Source organism: Acanthochromis polyacanthus, chromosome 2, assembly GCF_021347895.1.
Source record: "Acanthochromis polyacanthus isolate Apoly-LR-REF ecotype Palm Island chromosome 2, KAUST_Apoly_ChrSc, whole genome shotgun sequence".
NCBI lineage: Eukaryota > Metazoa > Chordata > Actinopteri > Pomacentridae > Acanthochromis > Acanthochromis polyacanthus.
Genome location: NC_067114.1, coordinates 7,378,400 through 7,405,634, shown reverse-complemented (window position 1 = coordinate 7,405,634; position 27,235 = coordinate 7,378,400). Strand labels below are relative to the sequence as shown.

Sequence of the window (27,235 nt, the reverse complement as noted above, 5' to 3'; positions counted from 1 at the left end):
TAAAATACCAAATACATTTGGTGTTTATCGACGCGTGTGTGGCAATCTCTCTCTAAGTAATCTCAGCAGTAACAAGAGAAGATGTGTTTGGATTACAGCAGACAGTCATGAGTAGAAATATCCGAGTTTTCGATGAGTGTTATGAAGCAATGAGTGGGTCCCCCATTTGTTATTGCACAAGTTTCTGTTAGTTTCATGTGATTCCTCAATTTGACTCTTGGTGGTAGTAATATGACAAGAAACGCAACAACAACAAAAAAAAAAACAGGTGAAGAAGCACAAAAACAATGCAGAACTTCAAATATTAAAAATCAGCCTTTCAAATGTTTTTTGAGGAAGTAAATACGGTCGAGAATATTGCTAAATCTAACTTGTTAGATCTGGTAAGAAACGATCAATGTAAACCTAAAATTGGAAAATTTGAGTCCGTTTGACATTTAATAGGAATAATTGTTTTAAATAATTTTTCACACAACAGTCCTACACTTTTCAAATGTGTACATACGCCGAGTTTTGGACTGTTTGTAAGGCTTAAAAACCAAGGAATTAATGATCACATTATCAAACTATTAACATAATTGTTACCTGCAGTCCAGGTTTGATCTGCAATTTAAAATAAAAAGAAAAGAAATCACCGCTCTGCAACACTACATCATGATTTGATAAACATAATATTCAGAGCAGTTATGCTACAGCTGTGACTCCTAAAAAATGAACTGAACGCCTGTTGCCACTCGCATTATGCAGCAGCCTGGATGTTGGAAGCAGCCGCCAATGTTTGTTGACTGATGGGAGCCGATGTTGACAGGGAACTCTGTTTGGTTTGGCAGTAGCGCACACTGGCTGCCATTCCACAGACGGAACCATGCAAGTGCTGCTCATTTGGTGTGTTTTCAAACAGCTACCAGCTCCTGCAGACTTGTTTAACTTGCTGCCCTGTGTGACCGAAACCCTCGCTACCTAAAACTTGAAGGAGGTAGAAGGTAAAATGTACTTTGAGAAGCTTAAACAGGAGTCTAAACGCACATTAAACAGATAAAGATGGCGGTATGCTATGTTTTCATTCTACCAACAAGTATAAAAGTCTAACACAGCGCTGATTATTCCTCTGTGCCACAGGGCTTCATCGTCCTTCCTATAACTGAATGTGGCTTATTTTTAGTTTGATCCTGGATTCACCTTCCTGCTGATCCACCACTGATGAAAATAACCTGCACAAACGCACATTTTACCCCTCTATGGGTAATGAATATAATAATAAGTTTGATATACATAGATAGACAATAACCATAAGGGGAAAAGTTAAACAGATTGTATTCAAGATTAAACTATTGCAAATTTCCCCTTGTGGGACTAATAAAGGATATTCTATTAAAAAAGAAACTTTGGGCAAAATTTAAATATAAAATGCATCTTAAAAGAGCATTTCTTATTTCAGTGATGGAAGTACTACACAATTATTGACCAAACTGTCAAAAATGAAGACTGTTTAAGCAAGTTATCCCTCACATTGTAATTCCATTAGACGTTAGTTAATTTAAAATTAATTCTTAAATTCCCGTGCTTTAATCTAGCATGCATTTTATGAGTGAGTTGGTGCTGTCTGTTTTTAATTGATGTTTCTCAGGCTTCCCTTGAAAAAGGGGTGATTGTATCTCAACAGGACAAACTTGGTTAAATAAAAGCTAACTCAATTAAAAAAAAAAATGTGAATGTGTGAGCTTACAACATCAGTAGCAACTTTAAGTTAGGGACTGACAGCTACAGAAAAGCTAAAGAAGCCTCGGACTTTGATTGAACTGTCCTTTCGATTGTTCACAAACTTCAGAAAAGAGTTTTATTTCAACTTCTGAGTCTGAACAGCCGCATCAAACATCCGACACAAGGGTATTGCCCCTGCAGATGGCAAAACTAAAACACTGTGATCAGGCGAGACTCTCCTATAAATCATTCGAGCTGAGGAGGAGGATAACAGCACGTCTTTTAAATTGAGAGGCATCGTTAAAGTGAATTGGCTTAATGATATGTCTGCGACTGTACATTGAAGTCATAAGCTCTGGATTTGTTGCCCACCCGTTTCTGGCCATCATATGACGGATATCAGCCAGAGTGGGAGAAACACCCACACTGGGCAGGGAGAGCACTCAAGACGGAGGCAGGTTGCTACCTGTAAGTCATTGTTGAGTGAAAGGATGGAGAGGAATGGAAAACAACACATACGCACAGACAGATGCCCACTTTAGCGTGTTTTAAGATGTGTCTGTGATGGGATAACTGTTATCCAGTTCTCTAAATTTGAGGGTTTTATTGTAATTCTCAGCAATACAATGTAGCAGGACACTTTGCACAGGAAAAGAGGTTATTATTAAAAACCCCGGTACACATCCCTGACAGAGGGAATCCGGAGCCTCGAACAGGAACGGCCAACTTATCTAATCTGAAGATCAGATGGTAGTGGTAGATGTGGAAGGAGGACAGACTGTGTTCTGTTTGCTCTGAAGTGGAGCCTTATTACATGCTCACTGATTCATCCACTGTTTCTACAGCACCCACACAAACACCTAAAGTCCTCAAAGTGCACTCCGGCTCGGAAATACACACAAACATCCACACGTGTGTATTATCATGATAAACATTTGCGCTTACGAAGTTACAGCAGCGATGCCTAAACACACACAAACAGAGAGCGGGTAAATCTTACCTTGAAAAGCAGCCACGTTGCGCGATATGAGAAACTTGAGGCTGGAGCTAGACGTCTGGAGGAGGTTCTGGATGTCTCTCCGGGCCGCCACCTGGTACTTCTCCTCCATTTTTTTGGTGCAGCATGTCAGGTTCTTGGACATGCAAACCTGGAGGTCTGAACCTACGAGTCATCAAGATGAAATGTGATTTTACAGCATCATTGACAGCAGCGGCTTCAAGGTGATTTCCAACTTTTTCCAATTCCATATGGGATAAAGTAACACAAAGTAGTCAAATATATCTGAGAATAATTGTCATTCACAGCTGCCATGTGTGATTATGATTCAGAAACCTTTTCAACTTGCAGCCTATTTTCTCATCTAGACAAAAATTCTTTGGGGTTTTGGAAATACTCTCAGGTGCATTTTGTGCTTTTCTAAAATAACCACCAGGTATTTATTTTTCAGAGGAACAAACACTTTTCTCTGTGACTTGAATCTAAAACACAAAAAAGGCATAAGGCGAGCGCAGAGATTTGCATGTTGTCTTTAGGCTGCTCTATTTTCCTTTACGCATTCCAAAGAAAAAGCAAATCAGGTGCATTTGACACCCTAGATGGCCCGAAGGCATGAATACGTGTCTCGTCTAACTATCTTCAGTATTATCTGCACAACAGACTCTCAAAAACTGACGGGTAGCTTTTCCTAACTTTAGAAACTTTAATCAGCAAGGGAACGAGATACTAGCAGCTCTGTGAGGCTGGAACATTGGAATGCAAATAAGCACAATCACAATGAAACGTTTATTCATTCAGCAGTTGATTCTGATAATTATTTCAAAGTCATAATGGCGGTTCCTAAAACATCAGCTGGGGCACGGGTTTTAAGAAAAAGCGCTCAAGTGAAGTGAGAAAACCAAAACATCTCAATCCTGAGGGAGGATCTGAGTGGAAGCATTATCACCTCCACTCAATTCAAGTCCTGAATTTTCCACTATGAGCCGTCTGCACACATACGGGACAATCAAAACATCTTAAAAGCGACCCAAAACTCTGCACAAAAAAAGCCCTTCCTGACATGCCTAGGCAATGAGCAGGGGCTGTTGCCAGAGACGCTATCAGCTCCCTGCGAGGCTTCAAGAGTGAGGAGGGAGCAGAGCAGAGCAGAGCGATGGCAAACGTGGAGGAAATTCAAAGGCCTCCCAGATAAGACAACATGAAAGTGCCCCAGGTCCTGCTTTTTTTAACCTAAACGTTTCCCAGAACTATTTCCACTTCCAACACAACACACTGCAGCATTCTGCAGCCGAGGCGGTAGACCTCTGACTTGCTGTGTTCTGACCTGAACTGAAAGCCGTCTTGCTCTTCTTATCAGACAGGCAAACATGGAAACAGCCCTCTCTCTCTCTCCCTCAGATTCCTGGAATTTCTAGGGGCTATTTTTCACAAACCCAAACTCAATTATAGATAACTTGCAAAATCGCGCTCAAGCAATCGACTACACCTCTCGCTATCTCCCATTACATTATCTGATGTATCTGGATCCATCAAGGAAATGATTTACATCTTTCAAGATGCATTTGGACTTGGGAGAAAAGCTTTAAGATGTGCCAGAAAGGTCAGCAGCAGTGCAGATCCAAACAGTAGCAAGTGTTTTTACAGGGTTAGTAGCCACTCAATCAGGAGCTTATCATCGCTTAGACTAAAGGAGGCCCCCAAAGCACACAATATCTCAGAGAAAGTACCTCTCAGTTTGCAAATCTGCGGTGAAACAGTGCAGGGACTTAAATTCCAGGAGATGGTGATGGTATTATAAGGGTTATTTAGAGGTTTAGGAGGTATTTAAGGTTTTTCTGTCCATTTCTTCTCAGCAGCAGGGGAATGGGGCGATGAAGTTTATAGCGAGCAGTTTGTGGCAGGGTGGCAGTCAACACCATTACGATTTACTTTTCCTAAAAAGAGCAGCAGTAGAAGGAGCAGAACGGCATCCAGTCAATGACAGCCTGAGTGAAATATCCACACCCATAATTCCCTCCTCAAACCTTGCACAGAATTACCATGGGTGGCGTTCGCAAAGTTAAGTGAGGCCTAGTTTACCTAACTTTACACAGAATAATTCCTGTTTATCCCTGCAAGCCACTTATCTCCTATAAACACCCAAAGTTGGGAGGAGAGTTGCTTTTTCATCATGACCAACAAGTAATCTCAGCAGATTTAGTTCCTAGTTTCATAGGATTAAAAACAACATGACTTATAGGAGCCGGTGAGCTGCTGGTTATACAGGGAAGTAGACAATGAAAGATATGCTTTATAGGCTCATAAAAATATACATATCAGGGTTTACATTTATTATGAACCTGATATCCAGCTGAGCATGAATTAAAGTCAAACAGAGGAATTAATTTGCCTTATTCCTGCAAAAACTACAGAAACATACAAAATTTCATCTGAATTCCCTCATTTAAAGATGCACTGCTCTGCTGTAAGTCCTCCTGTTCTGTATTATTATCATAACTACTCACACACACGCCCTTGAAATGTCTCTAAAAGGTGTGTTTTGTGACTCCAAAGAGCACTTTACAGAAGCTGGAAAATGACAGGTTAAAGGCATCAAAGCGGCTAATGAGCTCTGCTGAATTTCTCTCAGGCTGTTGATTGGCTGCTATGAAGATGGAAATGAAGAAACACTTGAGGATTTACCTGCTCTGTTGTATGATATGAAAAAAATAACTCAGCATACCTGGTCTGGGACTCAAAGGCAGTAGCTGATTGGGTCCGATTTGTCTGAGTTGGAAAACTTTGCGCACTTCGTCGCATTTGTTTGAGCTTCCAAAGCCTGACCCACAGCAGCACGCCAGGAGGAAAACGCAGTGCCTCCACAGTGCACCCATGTTCAGAAAATCCCGGGTTAATGATCCCCAAATACAAAAATAAAATGAAGCTTGCTCGGAAGTTTCTCCTAAACCTTGATGCCAGGTGTCAGGTGAGTCCACATTTCAGGATTCACTGTCGACCATGTGGCGTTTGTCGAGAGAAAAAACGCTCAGGATGAAGCTTTAAATCCAGACGCGGATGGAAAGTTGCGGCGGTGTGACTTGTGTGTTTGAAAGCGGCATGTTGTCCAAGTTGGTTGGACCGGCAGCAGAGGCGGTACCGTAATGTTACCTGCACTCCGTCGCTGGATCCGGTGCGCAACAGCAGCCACGCAGCGCCATCCAGTGGACAGGAAGCAGCTCCGGTTTTACGCTTTATGATTGATCCTAAATAGAAATTGAACAGCATGTGGGCTGCAGATATTATGTAATCTGAATGGAGAGAACTTTCATCACTAAAATCAGCTGAAAAGGAGGTTGTATGTGGATTTCTTGAGGAAGTTCGGATGTTTTCTGTGCGTAATGCATCCAGGATTACATCTAACTAAATAGTAGTAGTAGTTTTGAATTAAATTGTCTAGTTTGTCCTTTTTTTTACTCTTATTAAAATCGGCTGAAAATTGGGTCGTTTGTGGATCTTTTAAGGAAGTTGTTTTTGTTTTGCTTTGTTTTGTGCGTAATGCAGTCAAAATTAAATCTACCTTTAATAGTAGTCTACTGAGTTTCAAAATTAAATAGTTTTTTGATTTGTTTTTTTTATTTGGTCATTAGAAGTAGTTGAAAAGGAGCTGTATGTGGATTTTTTTTACTGAAGTTTAGATTTTTTGTTTTATTTTGTGCGTAATTATTTAAGAATTGCATCGAATTATATAGTAGTTCATTTAGTTTTGACTTTATTTTTAGACTCAGTTCTTACTTTGTTATTGATATCAGGCGACAAAAAGGATGTGTGCGGGTTTTTAGAGAATTTTGAATTGTTTTGCGTTTATGCAGCCAGAGTAAAATCGAACTGCATTTAATAGTAGCCTATGTGTGGATTGTTTTTTTTAATTAGAAGTAATATCAGCTGACATGGAGGATTCATGTGGATTTTTTTTCAGTAAATTGGTTTTGTTTGTTTTTTTCCTGAGCAATGCAGCCAGAATTCCATCTAATAGTAGCCAATTTAATCTTGAAATCATTTTTTGCACTTCATGCAGCCAAACTTACAGAGAACTATCTTTTGCAGTTATCTTAGTTTTGATCAGCTGACAAGGTTGTATGTGAATTTTAGTGACTTTTTTGTGATTATTGTAGCCAAAATTACATCTCTTACATAGTAACCGGTTTAGTTTGTATTAAGTTTTTAGCTTAGACACGTGACAACCCTACTATTTTCAATGAGCAAACATTTCTAAAGAGGACTTAAACTTGAAGTTGAAAATGTTTGTCTATTGTGCCAGTCTTCAGTAAATTAATGCATGGTTTGTCCCCATCTATATACCAAACATTTGTCCAAGTTTGCATGAAGAATTAGCAAATGTAAGATTTACTGTGATTACAACCTGTGGGTCACACACTTAAACTTACAAACCAAACCCCAACCTAATTCATGTGCCTTCAGTGTTTTAAGCTCACTTTTCTTAAATGTGCATTTAGGATGCAAGATTAACGCATAACTTCACCATTTATTGTTCCCTCTGTACCAGCACCGTTCTTAGATTTTCACTAGTTCACTAAAACACTGACACCAATGCTGCACTCCAAAATGTCTGATAACTTTGCAGACACAAAACTCAACTCATTCCGAGATTAGAGTGGGATGCATGCAGGCCCAGTTGGAACGTGTAATACAATTCTATCCTGTGGCAATAAGCAGCCAGCATGACACCACTCAGTGTAACATTGGTGAATTGTTTAATCAGATTGCACAGTGTGAAGGGAATTCGAAGTTAGTGCCTGTAAAATCGGTGATGTCACCCATAATATAAAGTCACACATTTAGTTTGGTACAAGGTGGCATTGTGAAGAGAAACACCATGATTTAAAGCCCTCCACATAAAACCCAGCTGAGAAGCAACAACTCTAAACTTGATGCATGTAAACACATGAAACTGCATCCCACTAATTGATTAAAGAACAAATCACACAGAAGAAAAGTGCATCAAATATTTAATATATTTCAAGCAATGTTACAATTAAGAAATTTAAACAAAACCCAATCAGCAGTTATAAATCTCAGACAGACCACAACACTGTAAACTGTTTTAAGGTCAAGATCCAGGTCAGCTCCTCGTTCCTCCACAGGCCGGGACAAGTGCAATACCTCCAGGTACACAGCATTGCTACTAATCCCCACCTGCGCAGGAAGGGACATCTAATATCCAAAGATGTACAAATACCCACCATAAAGTAGAAAAGAAAACCCCTTAATGAGGGGCACCTGTATAGCTCAATGGGTTAAGCAGGTGAACCATGTATAGGGGCTGGTCTCCGATGCAGCAGCCCGGGTTCGATTCCCGCTCGCGGCCCTTTGCTGCATGCCTTTCCCCGTCTCTCTCACTTTGTCTATCCAATAAAGCCGGGGAAAAAAGGCATAAAAACACCTTAATGAGAAGAAATGGAAGCATACCTCATCAACCCAGTCAGTTTTGCATGGATTTGCACAGCAAACATCCGTTAAAGCTGAATGCAAACCAGCAAAACTGACCAAGTGATGATTACAGATTGGTCCTCGATGATTAAACACCTCTGGCTTCGGAAAGATGCAGTTAGAAGTACTTCAAGTGCTTACATTGCAGTAGATGGGAAAAAACACTACCTGCACTATAAGCACTTTAGTACTGCTGAAACTGAGGTCACTGGATGAGAACAGGCAAATGCTCCTGGTTTGTAAAACAACATTATTGGCATGTTAAGCAATCAAATATCATTTTGGATGCGACACCCCAAACCAAAGGTCTGAAACAGGTGGAGAGCAAGCAGGCCACCATCAGTTTTGCATAGATTTGCACAACTCATCTATTCTTGTAGTGCAACTATGCAAAACTAGCAGAGAACTGCGAGATATTTGAGCCCAATTGGAGATTAAAAATGGTCTGGTGGCGCATATCACAGCCCCTTATGCCAGAAGGAGCACTTAGGGCAGTAGGTGCTAGTCTATTTCACTATCTGCACTAGATGCACCTTAGCACAAGACAGTACTTCAAACATGACACGTAACATCAAAGCATGTGCACATCAGTGTCAGGGTATTGCTGTAAGTGCCTCCACTGCAGTAGGTATTACATAGTACTACCTGCACTGTAAGCACTTTGACAATACACAGACGGATTACAGCATCAGTTCCACGGGGGGAAAACGGTCACGCTGCTCCGTGACTGTGTGGTGTCTTGCACCTCATGGTGGATCTGGAAAAAAAAATAAAAAGACACACAGGATTGATGATTAACGCAACGATTAACACTTTGTGGCTTTGAAACAAGTTACACATGCAGGTTGATGTGCGCGCACGTGTAGCGGATTTCTTTGCAATAAAGTCCAAAACGTGGTGTTGGCGTTTCCCTCCATCTGAGCTCTGCATCCCCACCGCTGATTAATCGATAATCGCACGGTTATATTTATGTCAGAAGATGTTTTGGTGTATTTGAGCAGCACGAGGTCAGTGAAAACATGAATGAGTACACAACCTGCGGCCCGCGTTCCCTGCGACACGGCAGCGCGTGCGCACCGATCACTGTTGTTCACCCCTCCCCCACCTTTTTAACATGGCGCCTCGAAGTGCGCCAACTGAAGCATAAACGACTTTAAAAAGCCCACACAGCTAAAACGCAAAATGCGGCGTTGCCACACAACGAAATCCGCCGCTGCGTGTCGTCCGTCCGCAGGGAAAGCCACGGCTCGCGGTTTCGGACTACCTAGAAAACAAGGCTAACCGTCCGTGTGGGAGCGGAGGCTAGCAGCAAACAGCAGCAGATAGCTTAGCCGCTGCTGCTGCTAGCTTCATTAAAACATGGCAAAACAGCGCTTCTGTTGCCCCAAAAACTACCAGTGGAGACGGCACAGAAGCTGCGTTTTCAGTTTAAAAAAATAATAAGAAAAAACACTTAGCTCGTTTTTATTTGCTTCGCAAGCTAATAAAACTGGGATTGAGTTTGACGACACTTGATTAGCCATTAGCCAACACAAACGGCACACTTTAAAAAAATTAACACGAGCGGCACATCTGCCCCGTTAGGTCGGCCGTCTAACTATTATCCACCTAACACACCTGCCTTAATAGTGTTGTGTTTATAGCTACTCGTAACAACTCTTAAGTTTTATGCGGCTAGGCTAAGCTAGCTAAGCTAAAACGCGCGGCCTAAACTGCCCCATGTTGCTGCTGCTTTGTTCTGGGGGGCACTTTAACTCACACACCACTGCACTCGAGACTGAGCAGCGAATTCACCACATTTACATATTAACTTTTCAAATATCCCCCCTGCTATGTTTGTACGAACTCAGGGTTTGGTACCGAGAGGCCAGATATTTTCCAACTAGTTGCTAAAGCGCAGCAGAGAAACCTCCGAGCAGCTTTCAATTCCCTCATTCCCTCAATGGTGGAGCCGAGGGGCTGCCATGCGCCTCACGTTACACTGTTTTCATCGCCCAAACTATCATTTATGCGTTAATGTTTGCACATCCCGCACCGGTATCACATAAAGACGCATAAAAACAGGCGGAATACACGCCGTTTGGGATTTTATTCACCAAAACAGAGATTAAAAAATAACCCAAACCGACTTCCTTGCGATAAACATGCGCTCAGTAGACACTCACCAGCCGAAATCCACCATCTTCGCTCACTTGCTTGGGCTGCCGTGTAGTCTCTTACCGACAAAAGAGACAAATAAATACGTAACTATCCGAAAAACTTTTCTAACGGCGGACAAAACGGAACGTAATGTGAAATCCGAGCCGATCGGAGGCAATTTCTGGCCCAGATACGCTGCTTAAAAATGATTGCGGGGTTAGGAAAGTGGCGCGAAGGCGACCCAGTTGGTAACATGTGGGTGAATGAAGGGCGGCTCCCACTGAACGTAAATATCTAGCTACAACCCCCAACTCCCCTATTAGCATACATAAACTACGGATTCCGACCCACATCTCCAACCAACAGCCTCCACCTCTCCAGGGAATGAGAGAGAAGCGGGCAGGATCTGTGCTGCTCTCATCACCATTATGCTCATTTATATCCACGCATGACGGGAAACAGCCCGCTATGCAGCTTTATGGCAAGTTTTACACCACAACCAAATGACACATAGACCACCTTACACCACTGGTTTATTTGTTTTTGCGATTAAATAAATAATAATAGCAACACTAATTCCTTATGACCACCTTTTATTATTTAAATGTTTTGTATGTGTTTAACTCCTCAAACAAAGCGACCAATTAACCTGTTGCTGCCCCATTTAAATGAGCTTTCAGTGGCTTTTTATCACCTCTTTGACTTGTAAATGTATTCGTGAACTTTTTGTCAGCGAGGAAATCAGAAAAAAATCTCTTTCTTTAAAAACATAATCAAAATGAGAGTAAACATGTTTTTATAGATTCTTCTAAAGACACAGACAAATAATTCAGTTGACTTGGTTCAGTTAGTTCTAAAAAGAAATAATAATTGTGGGTAATTTATAAATCAGCAATAAAAAGTGTATCTTATCAACATTAAAAATACATTTTCTATGTGAATCATAAACCTAGACTGTGTGGATTGTCAATAGAAGAATAAAAATAAAATTGTTTTTTTTTAATTCAAGGACAGAAATAATTATTTTGATGAAAAAATATTCTTTAGAGAGCTTTGGATTCATCAAGTCAAATCAGGCTAACATTGATGTCAAATTATGGTTTACTGAGTTTTATTGAAACAAGTTTTGGTGAAAAGTTTTTTTCTTTATAGTTTAAGATGATTTATTATGAGAGAACAGTCAGTTTAAACTTAACTGTCTGTCCATGATTAACTTGACATTATTAGTTTTAACTACCAAACTTTCCACAAAAATTGTTAAAACAGTTTTGAATAAGAATAATCTCAATTCTAAGTACTGAAATGAGAATTTGATGCTTTAACAATTTAAAATGACTATAAATGAAGTTCAAAATGAAACTGATAAGTTTTTAAAGGTAATTAAAACAAATGCCTTCAGTTCGTAAAACAAATTTACACTTGTGTGTGAGTAACGGTTTCTTAGAAACTGCTTTCAAACTAGTTTAAAACAAATAAAACCAGTCTTTTAATTACAAAACCCAAATGATGAAAGTGGCAGATCTTTGGTTTGGACTGTATGAAAAATCATTTAAGTTGCTGCAGTTCGTAAAACGTTACAGCTCGTTCCCTGGTCCTGCTTTCTTCTCCGATTTAAAACAAAACGTCTGGATTCTGAACGACTTCACAACCGAAGGCATCAAACCACAACAGAAGAGCACTCCAATGTCAGGGCCCTCAGACAGGATGTAGGATCCAGACTCAACACTCCACAGCTCCTCTGCAGCTACTTAAAGTCACATTACACACATTTATTCATGTGAAGGTGTGAAATTCAGGAATTGTTAAATACTTTTGGCCTGCTCTTTTACAGAAATAATTTGTGAACTTTAAAAATTATATACCGAACAGAAGCTCCCAAACTTTGATGTTTAGTCTTTTCTCATATATTTGTAATTGGAATGATGAAGACTTTGAATTTGCAAACGGACAAAATCGTAAAGATAATTTCATTCGTTTATGTCATGTCAATCCTTTTCTTTTAATTAAAGAATACAATGTGTAACTCCAGTTGCCACACCTTTATTGTGCTGCCACTTTCAGCTGGAAACAGTTTAGAGGCTGCTTCAAGTTGAGAATAATTACACAGAATTTCTTTATCAGTGTTGAGTACAGTTTTAAAGCTGTGATGAGTATCTCTATTTTACAATAACTGCAATTATTTGGCAGAGAATATTTATGATTCTTCCACTACATTAGCCATTGCTACGAATTACTTTCCAGTAAAAGGAAAAATAAACACATTAAAACACGAGAAGATGATTAGAAAACACAACACGTTTCATAGTTGTTGACAGTCAAATTAATGACCACATTAATCTTCTAAAACAATTTTAAAACCAAAAGAAGCAAAATCATTCTTTTTTTACATGTTCTGCTGGTAGTCTTACTTAAAAAGAAAAGGTTTTGATTCCTCCTTTGAGCTCTAAAAACTAAAATTCTGAGTTTCTAACGTAGCTTTAAGATCGAAAAAAGTAAAAAAGGTTTAAAAAATATATTCAAATGATGTCTTTGTTTGCAATAGAAACATGTAAATACAGTTAACTAAATGGTAAAGAGGTGTTTTTCAGGTCACCCAATACAAAGAAGTTTGATAACAAAGAAAGAATAGATGAGGGATGATCCCTTAACTTTGAAGCTTCCAAATTTACTGCCATGTTTCTCGCTTAAACTCAACCACAGAGTAGTAAAAATTTAATGGGAGTTTGATGATAACATTAGAAAAGTTTTCAGTTTTCAGTGTAACATTTCGGACTCACTTTTTGACTCATTCTTTTTTCTTTTTTTGCTGTAATTGCTCCAAGGCACATGTGCTGAAAGCGACATGCCTTCTGAAGAACAAACTCTCTGCTGCTCCAGGTTTAATATGATCTTCATGAAATACATATGGATCTTATTCGTCCCAAACAGGAGTGTGATAGCAGTATAGGAGCCGGCCAGCAGAGGGAACTAGCAAACTAAATACCATACTATAATGACACTATGATTGCTTTTCAACTGTAAGAGGAAGCACTGGCCACTTCCCTGTTACTGGAGTTTCTGGAGCTGGTTTGCAATAAGAAAGAAAGAAAGAAAGAAAAAAGGCCTCTTTCACATCCTGCAGAGATTCAGGAAGAGACATTTGTAACCAGCAGCTTAGAAAGAGCTGAACATTTCTGAAAGCTCTTCAGTAAACCCTTCTTCCCCCGGCAGAGATGGTGCAAGTGTTTTGTTGTTGTTTTTTGCCTCATTTTATCAAGAGGCATGTATTTTATTCCAGTTTTAATTCCCTTTATTCCCACTGACCATTGACTGGAAAACCCTGAAAACCAGAATAGTCGTTCTTCTCCACTTCTCTGGGCACACTGTGGGAGTGGGAACGCTGAGTCGTGACCCCAACCCCCACACAAAGCCAGTAGTTCCTCTGCGTATGGAAGTGAGGTGGGGGGTGGGAGGACACAGGGAGGTTGTAGACTTCACATCGTCCCATGGGGTCAGATGAAAGCTGAAGGGCTCTTCTTATTGGACGCCCCCTTCGCTTCCAGCTCTGCACACAAATGATGGCAAAAGACTTCTACAGGAGCAGGTATCGGCTAAAAATGCATTTTAGAGACACTTTCAGATTGTGCTTTGGGATATTTAGGGTACAGATGAAGGAAAAGAGCCACTTTTTTATTTCTGCAGTGTAAACTGGGCGAACATCTCACTGGTGAATGGCACACCACACTGGTAGCACTTAGCCATACTTAAGACTCCAAATGTACCTTCTGCTGCACCACTTCTGCCCCCTTTTTTTTTAATATGACCTACCATATTCAAGCCCCTCCCACAACAGGGGCCATGAGCACGGGGGTCTCTGTTTTGTTCTTCCTTTAGAGGCCAGGCCACCATTGTCTGAGCGTGACCCCGAGGTCAGCTGAACTCACCTCGACCGGCCACGGTCCATTCAGCTGTGACGCTTTACATAGGACAAAAACATCTCACAAGAGCAGGGATCACTCCAAGTGAGGGGGTGGGAAGACATGAGCACAGACAAACGGACGCGGTCTGCCCGTGTTCCAGAGTCAGAAGCTAATTTGCGTTATATTGTTTTTTTCACAATGTAGTAAGACATAAGAGCGAGTACTTCAAAGTGCAACTCAAATGCGATCAAATGCATTGTGGCTGGTTAGAGTATAGGTCAGGACAAAATGTGTATCCCTGTTGAATGAAAAAAGGAGTGGTTTAGACTGGTTTAGTCTATTAAAGAAGTCAATTATAGAAAGTAGTAATGAAGTTATCTTTGACACATTTTCTCCGATATTTTAAATGCATCTTTTGCCAGAGGGGAAATTACATTTCGCTGCAGGATAAAAATGAGGCCGTCCGTCATCTCTTTTTCACTGAAGTTCAAGCATGAGGCCAAAAAAAAAAAGTGGTGTAAAAATGGCAACCGGTAAGGCTGCAAATTATTTTTAAAAAAGCACAGAGCCTGTTTAATTTTAGCTGAGTAGTTTCCTTGTTTGACACACAGAGCACATGTCCTAAAAATCCTCCAGTCTGGCATCTTGCTTTTAGAGGCAACAGTGTCCCTGGTGGAGAGGAAGCTCATGGAAGCTGACAGGTTGAAAATGTGCGGTATGATGTGGCTGAAGGAGCATGAAACATGTTCACCCACGGATGCCTCGCTCAGAGCCACAGGAGAGACCGAGACAATTAAACACTGACTGTTTTTATGCAGATAGATTTTCTTTAGCTTCACAGACACTTTTACGTTCACATTTATTGACCTGTAAAGATGGTATTCAACTGTTACATGATTTCATGAGTGAGAAGTTCAGGTTAAATCAGAAAAAGCTTTTTTCTGACGTATACGGATTTCTTTTTCTCTTCTTCTTGGTCTTACAAAGGTAAGGTTATTCTAAATTCTGCTTTTTGAAGAGGTAATAAAACACTCAAGGTAACTCTTCATTTCCCAATAAACTATATGAAATATAGTTTGTTTCATGTCACTTTTGCATCCATTCAACCACGTACGATGCGGTTTAAAACTCATCATGGTGTTAAATGCAGAATGACAGTCACTATCCCAGGAGCACCATTAGAAGCGTAATGACGAGACTTCCTCTGTGCCTAATTTAACGCGTTCAACCTCTCAAAAAACACTCCAAAACCGTTGTGACTTCAAAATAAGTATAACATGAAGCAAAGATCAATTATGCGCCAAAGCAAATGTTTAAAAGTTCTTTAGATTTAATACAGTGGCTAGAATCACTCAACGGGATCGCAGTACAAAGAATGCAAATAGTTAGCTCAACATTGTTTGAAGTCATCATACATTGTGCTGCTTAGTAATTTTGTAACCATCTATAACACTGAGGCAGTGTCCTGGGATTTATCAGCAGCTATTCTGATTCAAACTTTCCATTTCATCATTGCGTTCTGTTCATTTCTCACTTTTCATGTTGCAGAGAGAGAAGACAGACACTTTGCTAACAGTATTCAAATTTTCCCTTTATCTTTAAGTCAACACATTTGTTAAGAAAAATGATGTTGAAACTTGTTCAAAAGCTGAATTGATCAGAAAGACTGAATGGTGCCACAAAAATCCAGATTCTCATTCATTTTCAAAGGATTTCAACCAGAGTTTACACAATTCACACTGTGAATTATCTTTTGGTGCGTTGGAGTGCTAAAATTAATATTTTCTCCCCATTTATCAATAAATTAATAAATTAAACATTTAAAGTACATCTGGAACTGCCATGTGTCATGACGGTGGGAAATTATTATTTTCTTGTAAATAAATTTGCTTTCAAACATATCTCATAAAACAAAGAGAACACAACCACTGAATGAGATGTCACCGTTTCTTTTTTGATTGTCTCTTCAGTAAATCAAGAAAACAACCAGATCGACAGCATTTTGTGTACTTGCTGCCGTGCGACTCAACAGTACAACAGTCTGTTTAAAGTACAGTCAGTTGAAAAAATTTTTTTAGACCACTGTTGATTTCTTCAATTTCTTGTTCATTCAATGCCTGGTACAACTAAAGTTATATTACCTGAAGAATACCATGAAGCAACAACAAAAATTCAGCTGATTGTGTAATACTTTATGTCCTATTTGGACATGCTTAACCCAGTTGTGTTCCCAGGGTATATAGGAGGACATTTCATGTCATAAGCAGCACTGCACATGCAAAGGCCTAGAGTGGTTTCCTGCTTACATTCAAGCCGTAGCACAACTCAGAAGTTGTCAGTGCTCACATAATGCCTAAAACAAAAGAATTATGTGAAGCCACAAAGGCAGCCATCTTGGCACTGCTGAACATTGGCATGACTGAGAGACAAGTAGCGAAGAAACTGAAGATCTCCAAGACAGCCGTTCATTACACCAAGAAAAAACAAGCCCAACATATTACGGCAGGAAACGTTTTTCTACCCTACGGGATGTCCGTCCACTCATCCGTTCCTGTCAGGAATCATTGTCAGAACTCCAGAAGTCCTTCATCAACGAAAGGCAGAAGAAAGTCCAGTTACTCTTTGCTGGTTCTCTTCAGTGATGAATCCAATTTTCAGTTGATGCCCACTCCAGTCAACTAATTGGTTAGGAGGAAGCCTGGAGAAACCTACAAACCAGACTGTCTGCCCCTACAGTAAAACATGAGGGTGAATCAGTGACCATCTGGGGTTGTTTCAGTATGAGTGGAACAGGGCAAATGCAATTGTGTGAAGGACAAATGAACCAGGTTTGTGCAGGGCTATCCTTGAAAACAGTCTTCTTTCATCAGCTGGAAAACTCTTTCCTGCCTTACCTGTCCCTTGCCGCATAGCAAGGTCAGTTAAACCCTGGACAGAGAACCAGAACGTTGGAACAATGCCTTGACTTTCTCAATCACCAGACCTAAATCCAGTTGAAAACCTGTGCAAAATCATCAAATGCTAAATGAAGAACCACAAGCCCAAAACATAGCTAATTGGTTTGAATTTGTGCAACAGGAATGGGCTGCTGTGATCAGAAGCTGGTGGAGAGCATGCCAAGAGGCATGGCTGCAGTCATCAGAAACAATGGTTATGCAATCAAGTACTAACTCCTGTGTGCATCATGTGACTAAAACAGACAGAAAAGAAAACACGGAATGCCTAAAAGCTGTTTTTGGCAGCACAATGCCATTGATGGAAGAACTAAAGTGATTTTGATTATCAAGAAAACCATAGAAAATTTCTAAATATCAGTTAAATTTTTATGAGCTATTTTTGTTGCCATCATTAAATTTGTCCAAATAAATGTACCTTTAGTGCTACCAGGCATTAAAATGAACAAGAAAACAAGGGTGGTCGAATATTTTTTTCCATGACTGTAGATGATCAGCGCGGCACAGTTCTCAGATTTGCTCCACACATTTCTTCATATCTCATCCATGGGAGTATTGTGTTGGAGACTGAGCGTGTCCAAAGTGGCTGAAATTTAATGATCACCACCATATTGTCTGTCAACAGAGCAGTAAATGTTAGACTTTGTAGTAGATGTTGGTGGGGCTCTGGGGCATTATCTCCTGAACTATGTACACAGGAGGCCCATAGTCGCCGCTCACGCGCTCATAGTGGCGGCAGATCATGCTGTCAGAAGCCCGCAGAGGAAAGACGACATCGCTGCGGTCTGAGCCGGCGTTGTCGCTGCTGATGCTGTCCCGCTTCGGCACAGCCAGAGTGTTGAGGGACACCGAGGCAGACTGCTGAGTATCCGGGATGCAGCGGCGCCGATGGTACCTCCACAGCACGACCAGCACGACCGCGATGACCAGAACGAGGACCACACAACCAGAGACGATCCACACCAACAGTCCTGGGTCAGAGCTGGGGTTTGTTTGTCCTGCATCTTCCATCACGGACAGACAGCAGAAGAAAGAAAAAAGGAGAAACTGAGATGAAGAAGCAAATTGGGACATGTGACACACAGATTTAAAAACAATTTCACTCATTCCATGCCTTGCTACAGCCCAATCAGTGTTAACATGAAAACCCGCTTTCAAAGCCGGACACTGGAGAATATGCTCTAATCCTTAGCGTCGTATGGGTAAACAGCTTGGTGCCTTTTTTCTGGTGGATGACCGCGAGTCATGATCACTGGAGGTTTAAGTACAAGTTGGAAGTGTCTTGATCCGGTGTAATATCAACTACGACGTACTTTGTGCTCATTTTTTATGCTTTTTGAGTTCATTCTGTTTGTAGAGTAATACACCGCCAAAGAACAGGAGGTCAAATCCTTCCCTTAAAGGAGCAAAATAGTCACATTTATGAAATGAAATCCAGATAGAACCCTCTTCAAAGGACTACCTTAGTGTTTTGCCTGTTTTAGCCGATCAAATCAAGTCGATCAGCAGCCAATTTTTAAGCATCTTAAAATGCCTTTTTAATGTATTATTTTGTAGGAAATTTCAATCTCAAAAAATGAAATATATTCAGCAATAAAGTTTAAATTCTCTTACAGAATGCTTTTCTCATATCGCAACTAGTTTGGACACAAGTCATTGTTGACTGTAGGCATCTTGTACTCTGCGGATTTATTTTTATTACCTCACAAAAGTTCTTAGATTAAGTCAATTAGGGAAGGTACCTCAGACTTAAAAACTATTTAATCTAACATTAATGTGTGTGGAAACTCATATTAAGTAAAGTAATTCCAAGCTGAGTGTTTTCTTGCCTCTACTTAGAAATGTGGACAAAATTTAGTAGTTTAACAAAATAAAATGTAACAAGTCTGCAAACACTCTTGCACTTTTAGGAAGGCTAGAATCATTGCAGGGGTGATTGTGCAGCTAAATTATGGTCCTTCAGTTCTGAAGGTTGCAAAATCTGTGCCAAATGCCATCGGGTAGTCTTGTGCATAATTCTGCAGGCAATATTTTTGGTCGGTGTTTGTACCGGCTGTGCTTTTTATATCCTTTTCTTTCGTGGAGGCGTCCTTGGCCTTGGACTTCGGTCGTGTGGGTGGGAATCTGGTGGGGGACTCCTGAAGTGTTGAAGGTGGATCTGAAGAGTCTGGAATATAAACATATGGATATAAGCACCATACATCCTCCTCAGTTTTACTGTGTAGGTGGGGTTATGTGAAAATGTTCCTACTGAAACTATAACGATGTTTAGCAAATCATTAGTGCTCGATGTCAGCACCTCAGAATCAAAGCAAAACAAGCTTCTTCTCTTTTCTTTTTTTTGATTAATTATTCATTTTCAACAGTCATTCAGGGGAAAATGCAGCACCGGAGAAGGAGAGAAAGTACTTTCTAACCAAATCAGACCACAAAAAGTTGAGTTTTGAGTCACTGCTGAGACAGTTTTCTCGGTTCTTGACTGGAAAATCTCATGCGTTCACTTTCTCTACCCACAGGTGCAAAACACATATCCGAATGCAGTCATTTCAAAAAATTTTACCAGAGTTTCTTTTGTTTTTGTTTCATTTTTTTCCTAAAAGAATTTCAGGGAATCCACACCAGCAGTTTTACAGTTGCATATTTTCTTCTGTGGCTCTGGAGGAGATTTGTCAAGTCTGAGAAAAATTAAATCAAATGAGGGCACTTAAGTAATCAAAGCAGTCTGTGCTTTGACTTTAACAGGCCTTTTTCTCTGTATGATACTGAACAAAATGTGGTGGAAAATAAGTGAGTACATTCATTCAACTTTTGTATTAAGGAGGGAAACATCCAAGTGGTCACCACATTAAGACTTTACATAAAGAATAAGCTCATGGAATTTCAAGCGTTGTTTAAGATTAGTTTCCAGCCTTTTCGACTCTTGATCCTCTAAACATGTATGCAATCAGGAGCTCTTTTCATGTTACAGATTTCCACTCTAAGCCACAGACATGGTTCAAGCTACAGAAGCTCAAAGAGGTCAGACAATTCCAAAGTATATAGAACGAAGCAAAAAATTTTATTCAAAGTCCAAAAACCTAAAGCAGATTTGTGCAGCAGATCTTTTTTCTCGTCTGCCCATCAATGATGTCAGCATAACACAAGTTAAAACTGACCAGCAACACGTGTAAATCGTGCTAATAAAAAAACTCTAATATTGCTTTATTGGTGCTTTTATTTAATTAAAGGATCTGAATACTTCTTCCACTGCTGCTTTTTAAGACTCTAAGCTTTGTAAAAGTTCAGTCTAAGTTGCTGCAGTATCTCTTTAAGAGGAGTAAGATGAGAGTTGAAGGGACAATAAACAAGGTTCTGGAAAAGGATCAAGAACTACACAGATCACAGAATAACTGCATTTAACATGACACATTAAAATTCTGTTTGCAAAGTGGCACTGAGCAGTTTTCCATCCAAATGCAACCAAGGAATCTGTTTCAATAGATTCACATGTTATGGCCTTTGAGTAAGCAGCAAATAAACTAAATGTTCCTTTCGGTTATTGATCTGTGAGGACAAAACACATTAATCAACATGTTCCAGTCTCCATCCAAGCAGCTCACTCCAAACTGCAGCCTTTTAAGTTTTGCTTCTCTGCACCATCCTTCATTCATCACTTAACTTTACTCACATCACGTCTACTGCAATTTCAGTTTTAAAAAAGCAAAATGTGTAAATCCAAATCTGACATGACTGACAGGATTTTTAATTCATGTAGAGATTAAAACAAGATTACAACTAAATCTGAGTTATGAATGTTTTCTGTTGCTGTGAAAGGCTTGTTTACACCACTGGTGTTTGTAAGCACAGCGGGGAAAACAGCCCAATATTTTCAGTTATGATCAGTTGAGAAGCACACGAAATGCTGCTCCTTCCTCTCAAGCTCTTGAATAATTTATAGAAATAATATTTCACATTTCTGAGGTCAAAAAATTACATTTTGGGCCTTTAAATAGATTCAGAGTTTAAGGTTTTTAGCAAAACAAGCAGAAACACAGAAACTCAATCTGATACATTTCGAAACAAGCTCACAACAACTCCTCGTTTCTTCATTTATAAAGGATGCAAGTAAAATGATTAATCTCCCAATTAGAAAGTGGCATTGATAGGAATAAGGATATGTTTCTGTGTGAATACTGTATTCCACAGTGATTTGTCCTCAGGGTACTTCAAGTAAGGAAGGAGAGAATATGTAGGCCTGCTTTATTAAAATTTTATGCTTGTAATAAGAGTAAAAAAAAAAAGAGATAAAAACGGACCACTGGCTATTCGGATGCTAATACGAATAAAAGAGTATTGACTGCCACAGCTGTTTTATATGATCGCATGCGAGATAATACTGATGGCTTTAAGCTGCCAGTGGTTTGAATTAGGGATTTGAAATAATTCATGACGGCAGTCTCTCTTCAAGAGAAAGACTGGATGATCGAGATTGTCTGACTACTTAGTAAGTCGAGAAACAAGGTAATATTATGATATTGAACTTAATAATATCATAAATAAAACAATTCCTTTAGTGTTGTTTGTCTCATACAGCTGCGTCTCACTTTTATCCACACTCCCGGCTTTATATACTCGCTGGCCCACACATATAAACAGAAAATGCTTACTCTGGCCGACTCTCAGCACCAGCTTCATGGATTTGGTCCTGCACACCCCTCCGTTATTATTATCCAGACCTTGCAGAGAGCCCGTAGAGGTGGCTGGTGAACAGAGAGAAGAAGGAAACATTGCATTTTGAAGTTCTCTCGCAATCACCAGAAGAGTTCAGATTATCAAGCAGTGCATAGGTTCATTATAATTTCTTTGCAGACACTTTAGCCAGTTGCTTAATGTTGCATCACTTATGCAAGAAAATGCAACGTGTAGCACAAATTATGATCCATATACTGTACATAATCACACATGTAAAAACACCACGAAAGCCACTAAAGATGCAACTAGGACTGGAGCAAAGAAGGCTTGATTTTGCATTTAATAAAAAGCAAGAAAACAAGTAGAAATGTCCATTACAAACCCTAAAAGACCACATTATTCCATGCTGTATCCTCCGAAAAGTGCCACAAAGATGAATCTCTAAAACATTTTGACATTATAACCTTCATTAAGAGAGGATTCATTTCAGAACTGTTGAATTTGGCTCAGTAAATTTACTCACGGTGTACCTAATATAAACTAGAAACTCAAACTGACTCACCATTATAAGCTCTAGATGCAGCACGGTTATAAAAAAACATGAAAAGAATAAAACTTATCTATTAGCTATTCGTTTTAAGAACTAATATTGCAGTAACCAATCAAAAACTCGTAAACACACACACACACACACACACACACAGCAAGAACTCTCATTCACCCCTGTCAGTCACACATGTAGACTTGTTAGCAGCATTTAGGTCAGATAACATCTCACAGGCTACAAGCCACGTTGCCATGAAAGCTCCCATCAAATCTGCCTGATGCTGTAAAAGCCTTGTGTGATTTGGGGCATGTAAGCCCTTGGAATCACACTGGCCTGCCAGAGCGAAGTGTGCTGTCAGAGCGTGGCGAGGTGGGTGAGGCTACACGGTCAGACTTGCTCTCCATCTCATGCATCACTTGCCACTACGATGCTGGTTTAACCGACAGCGGCCCAATAACGAGGCCACATTTTTTTGATTCTCACGCAAACTGACAAATTGAGAGGGAGCCGAGGATGAAGGCCTCCTTTTACATCCTTTAAAAAAAAAAAGAAAAAACAGTTGCTGGCTTTGCTTCAAATGCTGCTCCACCAGTTAGAACCAGCAGCTCGTGTCTCCGTCCCACTGATTTTGGCTGTTGCACATGCTCATTCACACTGCACTTGTGACAGCTTCACCCACTCACAGGTGATGTAATAGTCCTTCCCCTTGAGGAACTCCAAACCCCATAGGTTGGGGCTGAACTCTTGAAACTTGAACGTGAACTTGACGTCCCGGTGTGGCTTGTCACAGTTCAGCAGGGGCGTGTCGGTCTTGTCGATGGTGCAGCTCGCAAGCTGACTTTTGGAGACCAGGTAGACTCTGTAGAACTCCTCCTTTCCCCCAGGGGAAGCGTCAGCGCGAGGACACACGATGTCCATCTTGTCTCCAATCTGAGGATACAGGACAAGACCTCGACCTGAAGCAAATCTGTGTGAAAGAGGGTGACAGGTGGGTAGATGATACAAACCAAAGCATCACTTCTAACCATGGAGCATGAGCTTTTCAGCAACATATTTTCATTGTAAATTCTCTCAAATCTTTAGGGATGAATCTAGGATTAGAAATCAGAAAAAAATGGCTTTCTTGCATTCAGAAACCCCCCCAGGGTGCTGCCTTAAATTTCTTGTTTTGTCTGAGCAACAGGCCGAAAAACCCCCAAAGATATTCAGTTCAAAAGCTGAAAAGATTAATTGATTAGTGGATCAACAGGAAATTATTCAGCAACTAGTTTTGGTAAATGAGTAATCCTTTGAGCCATTTTTAAGCATCCTGTCTGCTTCTGTGAGGATTTAGTCTGTCTTTGTGATGGCAAACTGAATATCAAACAACCAATTTGAAGAAGACACTCTGGGCTGCAGGAATTTGTGATTTTCCAACATTATATAGATTAAAAAAACATGAATTAGTTGAAGAAAAAACTATTTGTTCAGTTTAAATGTCATTAAGCAGCAGCAAACCCATACATGGAGAATGTTTGGCATTTTAGTCATTGGCCAGTTTCCTCAATTAGTTAATTAATCTTTCCAAAGCTTCAGTTGTAACTGCAGCACTTGATTTGCTGTCAAAGGTTTGTTTGATTCTCTTCCAACTGCACACACAAAGCACCTGCACAAAGTTGCACCCATCAGATCCGTGCCTTACTTTGCGTTGGAGCTGCTCCAGTGGACGGACTCCAGAGTGGCGGCACGACACGAGCAGATGACGGCCAGCAGGATCACGGCAGCGCAGCTCCATGTGCGTCTCCCCATCACAGGAGTTAGATGGCAGGTTTCGGTATCATAAACCAGAGGGAAAAGCGGCAGAAACGCGTCGCCCCTGCATGTGTCCGGCGGCTCCAGGTGCGCGCAGAGGAGCCATTCCTGAGCGAAATCTCAACAAGTAGCGAGTCCTCCTCCTGCTGCGGTTGTGTGAAATCTTCCACATTGTGCGTAATTGGCTAGAAAATCATCCGTGTGACGAAATCCATGTATTGAGGACAGAGATTGTGTGGAGCATTTTAGTCATCAGCTGACCGGCCGGTCCGCCCATACAGGCTGAAGGCTCATGCGTAACAGAGACTGGAGCTCTTTGGCACATTGATTGGTACATTTCTCCTCACACCAGGATGCACATCAGGATGTTAAAAACGCGTTATTTCTGGATGTAAATAATAAATATTGGTTTTATTCCCTAGAAATCTTTCAAAACAGCACATCTATATAAACTGTTGAATAGTGACTTATTTGTAACCCATTTTTACCAAAATACCAGCCTCTGTGAGCTAATATGTTATTCGTTTACATGTTATTTTTCTGATTTATATATTTTTATCATTTGAATGAAGGATGCAAGGATAAACTAAATGTAAAGCCCCTTGTGGAATTAATGATTTTGAGTCATATGAAGAAAAGTGACTTGACCAACAGCCTAGAAGGTGTTTTGCGGACAATTTAACCTTCTGTGCATCTAGAAATCATGATCATTTTATCAGAGCTTCTTTTAATGACACCGTTTTCATCCATGCCTGGCCTGACTTGCAGTAAGGATGCTTTTTTTTTTTTTTTTTTTTTTAAGTGTAGGTTATATTTAGCCACATTAAAAGAAGAAGAAAAAACGTTCCTTATTTCAGAGAACAAAAATGCCCCTGAATGCCAGACATTTTTCTCCTTCTCAGAGGATTAAATATATGATTAACATTCTGGACAAGAGAGTGCAACTCTGAATGATCCCACTGTAAAAAGAAAAAAATATCCATTAAAAAAAATAAATCTGGCAGAAAGGGTGCATGCAAATGAAATAATGATATTTTTGTTGATGAAATGCAATAAAAAAAGTGTAGTTTTATGGTCAAACAATGTAATAGAACAAACTATTATTTGTAAAGTACAGATTTTAATGTGGTCACTATTGACACTTATGGCCTGGCAGTTTTTTGCAGTCAGTGTGTAAATTAATATTTTTTGTCTGTGATTTGTTACTAGATATTATTGATTTGACAAAAATGGAGAAAGTCTGCAAAATAATTATTTTTAAAATCCTTTTTTCAATCCAGTACTTCTGAACGTTTCTTTAGAATACATATGTTTGTACAGATATTTTTGATGCTTTAAATACAAAAAATGGAGTTTAGTTTTATGGTCTAATGTTGTATTTTTTTTTTCTTGTCGTTTTGTATGGTTAACATACAAACTGATGTTTTTTTCTGTGTTTTATTAGTTATTATCTATAGTAAATTGTTCAAACAATTACACTTAAAAACATTAATTTTTTACAGTGCGCTCGCTTTGTGTTTTGAGGGAATCACAGATATGACGAATACAAAGGAGTGAAAGCTATGACTCAGTGATCTCCTGAAATGAACCGTCTCTATCCAGGACACACAGACTGTGATTAGATCAGGTCGTACAGATGACCAACACTCCTTAGAAAAACTGCGAACACTTGAGTCTCACAAATCCTTCACTACATCCTGAGCATATTGTTTTATTTGTATGTCAATATATTTGTATGTCATTGAAAGTCTTTGTTGTGGATGGGTAGGGATGGGGGAATTTTCTTTCCTGTATATTCTGCATGTAAGGAGCCAAGGCTGTAATCCCCTCATTTTCAGGGAGTCTGAACTAATGACAAAGTGGTTTAAAAGATTACACAGGGATTCTGTCACAAGACTAAAGCACCACAAATAACGGCTGAACTGCACAGAAATGTCTGCGTTTGTGTCGGGAAGCAGACTGGGCCGGATGTGTTCAAAGCACTGGCAACATTTCTTATATTTATAATTCATTTAAACCTCGACATGCACCGCACAGAAGAACGCAGATGAGGAAATGTTTTTCTCGTGTAAACACAAAATTGTACAAGTCTGACTTTTGGTTTTGCTTAAACAAACTTCAGATGCACACGCCTCAGATGTTAGTGACTGATTTTATTTTTCTTGTCATGCATTCAGCCTCCTACTTACATTCACAGACAGTTTCCAAACACAACACAGGCTCATGTATCCCAGAGGCAAAACAGTGTGGATCCATCTTTTTGTCTGAAGCCTTTCTCAGTTCATCAATTGACCAAAAACAAAAAGCATACAGTACAACTCAGAATAAAGCCAATTGGATACAAATCTAATGTTTCAGATGATGAACTGGCTAAAGGATTGATCATTTTGTGCAGGAACTGAGAGTTATTTTTGTCCTTTTACTGCAACTGCTGCAGTTGGTTTTTTTTTCAAGGTTATCTCTGCTGGAAACAATTTATTTCCAATCCACTGATTGTGATAAATTGCATTATCTGAAATATTCAAAACTAGACACAGAAAAATAACCAAAAAATCACCTCCAACTCAATGTTTGACTGATATTAAAGCTGCAAGGTTGGTTTTAAGCGCCCCCAGTGTTCCTGTTGTGCAGCATCTGGCTTGCATATAGAATGAAATGGGAATACAGCTACCTCTTTGTTTGTTCTTGGTTCTCAGACATCTTCTCAGATTTATGGATCTTTGCTACAACTTGGCTCAGACCTTGTAATTGCATATACTGTGGAGGAAATTGTTCTTATATGTCTGCTTGTTCTCTGGAGAAATAAAGAGTTGGTGTGATAAATGAAATCTTTTAATTCAGCAATACTCAGTGGAAACCTAAAGAGGAAGCAGGGGGTGCCTGAGAAGAGGTCCAACTTTGAAAGTTTTAAAGCATGAAAAGGTTGTAAGTTAACAAGCAGTCGTCCCAAATGGGAATCAAAGATGCATTACAAGCATGAAAAGACACTCCTGTCTGTGTGCCATGACTGCAGCGTCCTAACGGAGAACAGAACAGCAGTGACACAGTG

At 39.8% G+C, this 27,235-nt stretch overlaps 2 protein-coding genes across 3 annotated transcripts in view; both read right to left on the bottom strand.

The window, feature by feature from the left end:
- The window catches only part of gpc5a (glypican 5a), a 141,917-nt gene extending 136,063 nt beyond the window's left edge, over positions 1-5,854 (bottom strand). The window contains exons 1-2 of the mRNA XM_022191554.2: positions 5,421-5,854; positions 2,702-2,863 (exon numbers count right to left, since the gene is read on the bottom strand). Coding sequence (XP_022047246.2) covers positions 2,702-2,863; positions 5,421-5,571 — 313 coding nt within the window. The 5' untranslated portion in view covers positions 5,572-5,854. The remainder of the gene's footprint in view (positions 1-2,701; positions 2,864-5,420) is intronic.
- Positions 5,855-16,440: 10,586 nt separating this feature from the next.
- On the bottom strand, positions 16,441-24,485 carry LOC110949436 (ephrin-B2a-like). 2 transcript variants are annotated; one of them, XM_022191515.2, is made up of 5 exons: positions 24,077-24,485; positions 23,079-23,362; positions 21,824-21,916; positions 19,228-19,344; positions 16,441-18,181 (listed from the first exon to the last, which is right to left on the bottom strand). In XM_022191515.2, the coding sequence occupies exons 1-5, from the start codon at positions 24,181-24,183 to the stop codon at positions 17,814-17,816; spliced, it is 969 nt and encodes a 322-aa protein (XP_022047207.2). In that variant the 5' UTR covers positions 24,184-24,485; the 3' UTR covers positions 16,441-17,813. The 2 variants fall into 2 exon arrangements, with proteins under 2 accessions (XP_022047207.2, XP_051800881.1); XM_051944921.1 differs by having other exon boundaries at positions 16,441-18,175.
- Positions 24,486-27,235: the final 2,750 nt, after the last annotated feature.

Coding starts and splice junctions, on each gene's coding strand:
- LOC110949436 (XM_022191515.2), bottom strand. CDS start 24,183: ATGGGGAGACGCACATGGAGCTGCGCTGCCGTGATCCTGCTGGCCGTC. Junction 23,363..24,076: donor TGGAGCAGCTCCAACGCAAA/GTAAGGCACGGA, acceptor TCTTTCACACAG/ATTTGCTTCAGGTCGAGGTC. Junction 18,182..19,227: donor GGATATAAAAAGCACAGCCG/GTACAAACACCG, acceptor CCGTGATGGAAG/ATGCAGGACAAACAAACCCC.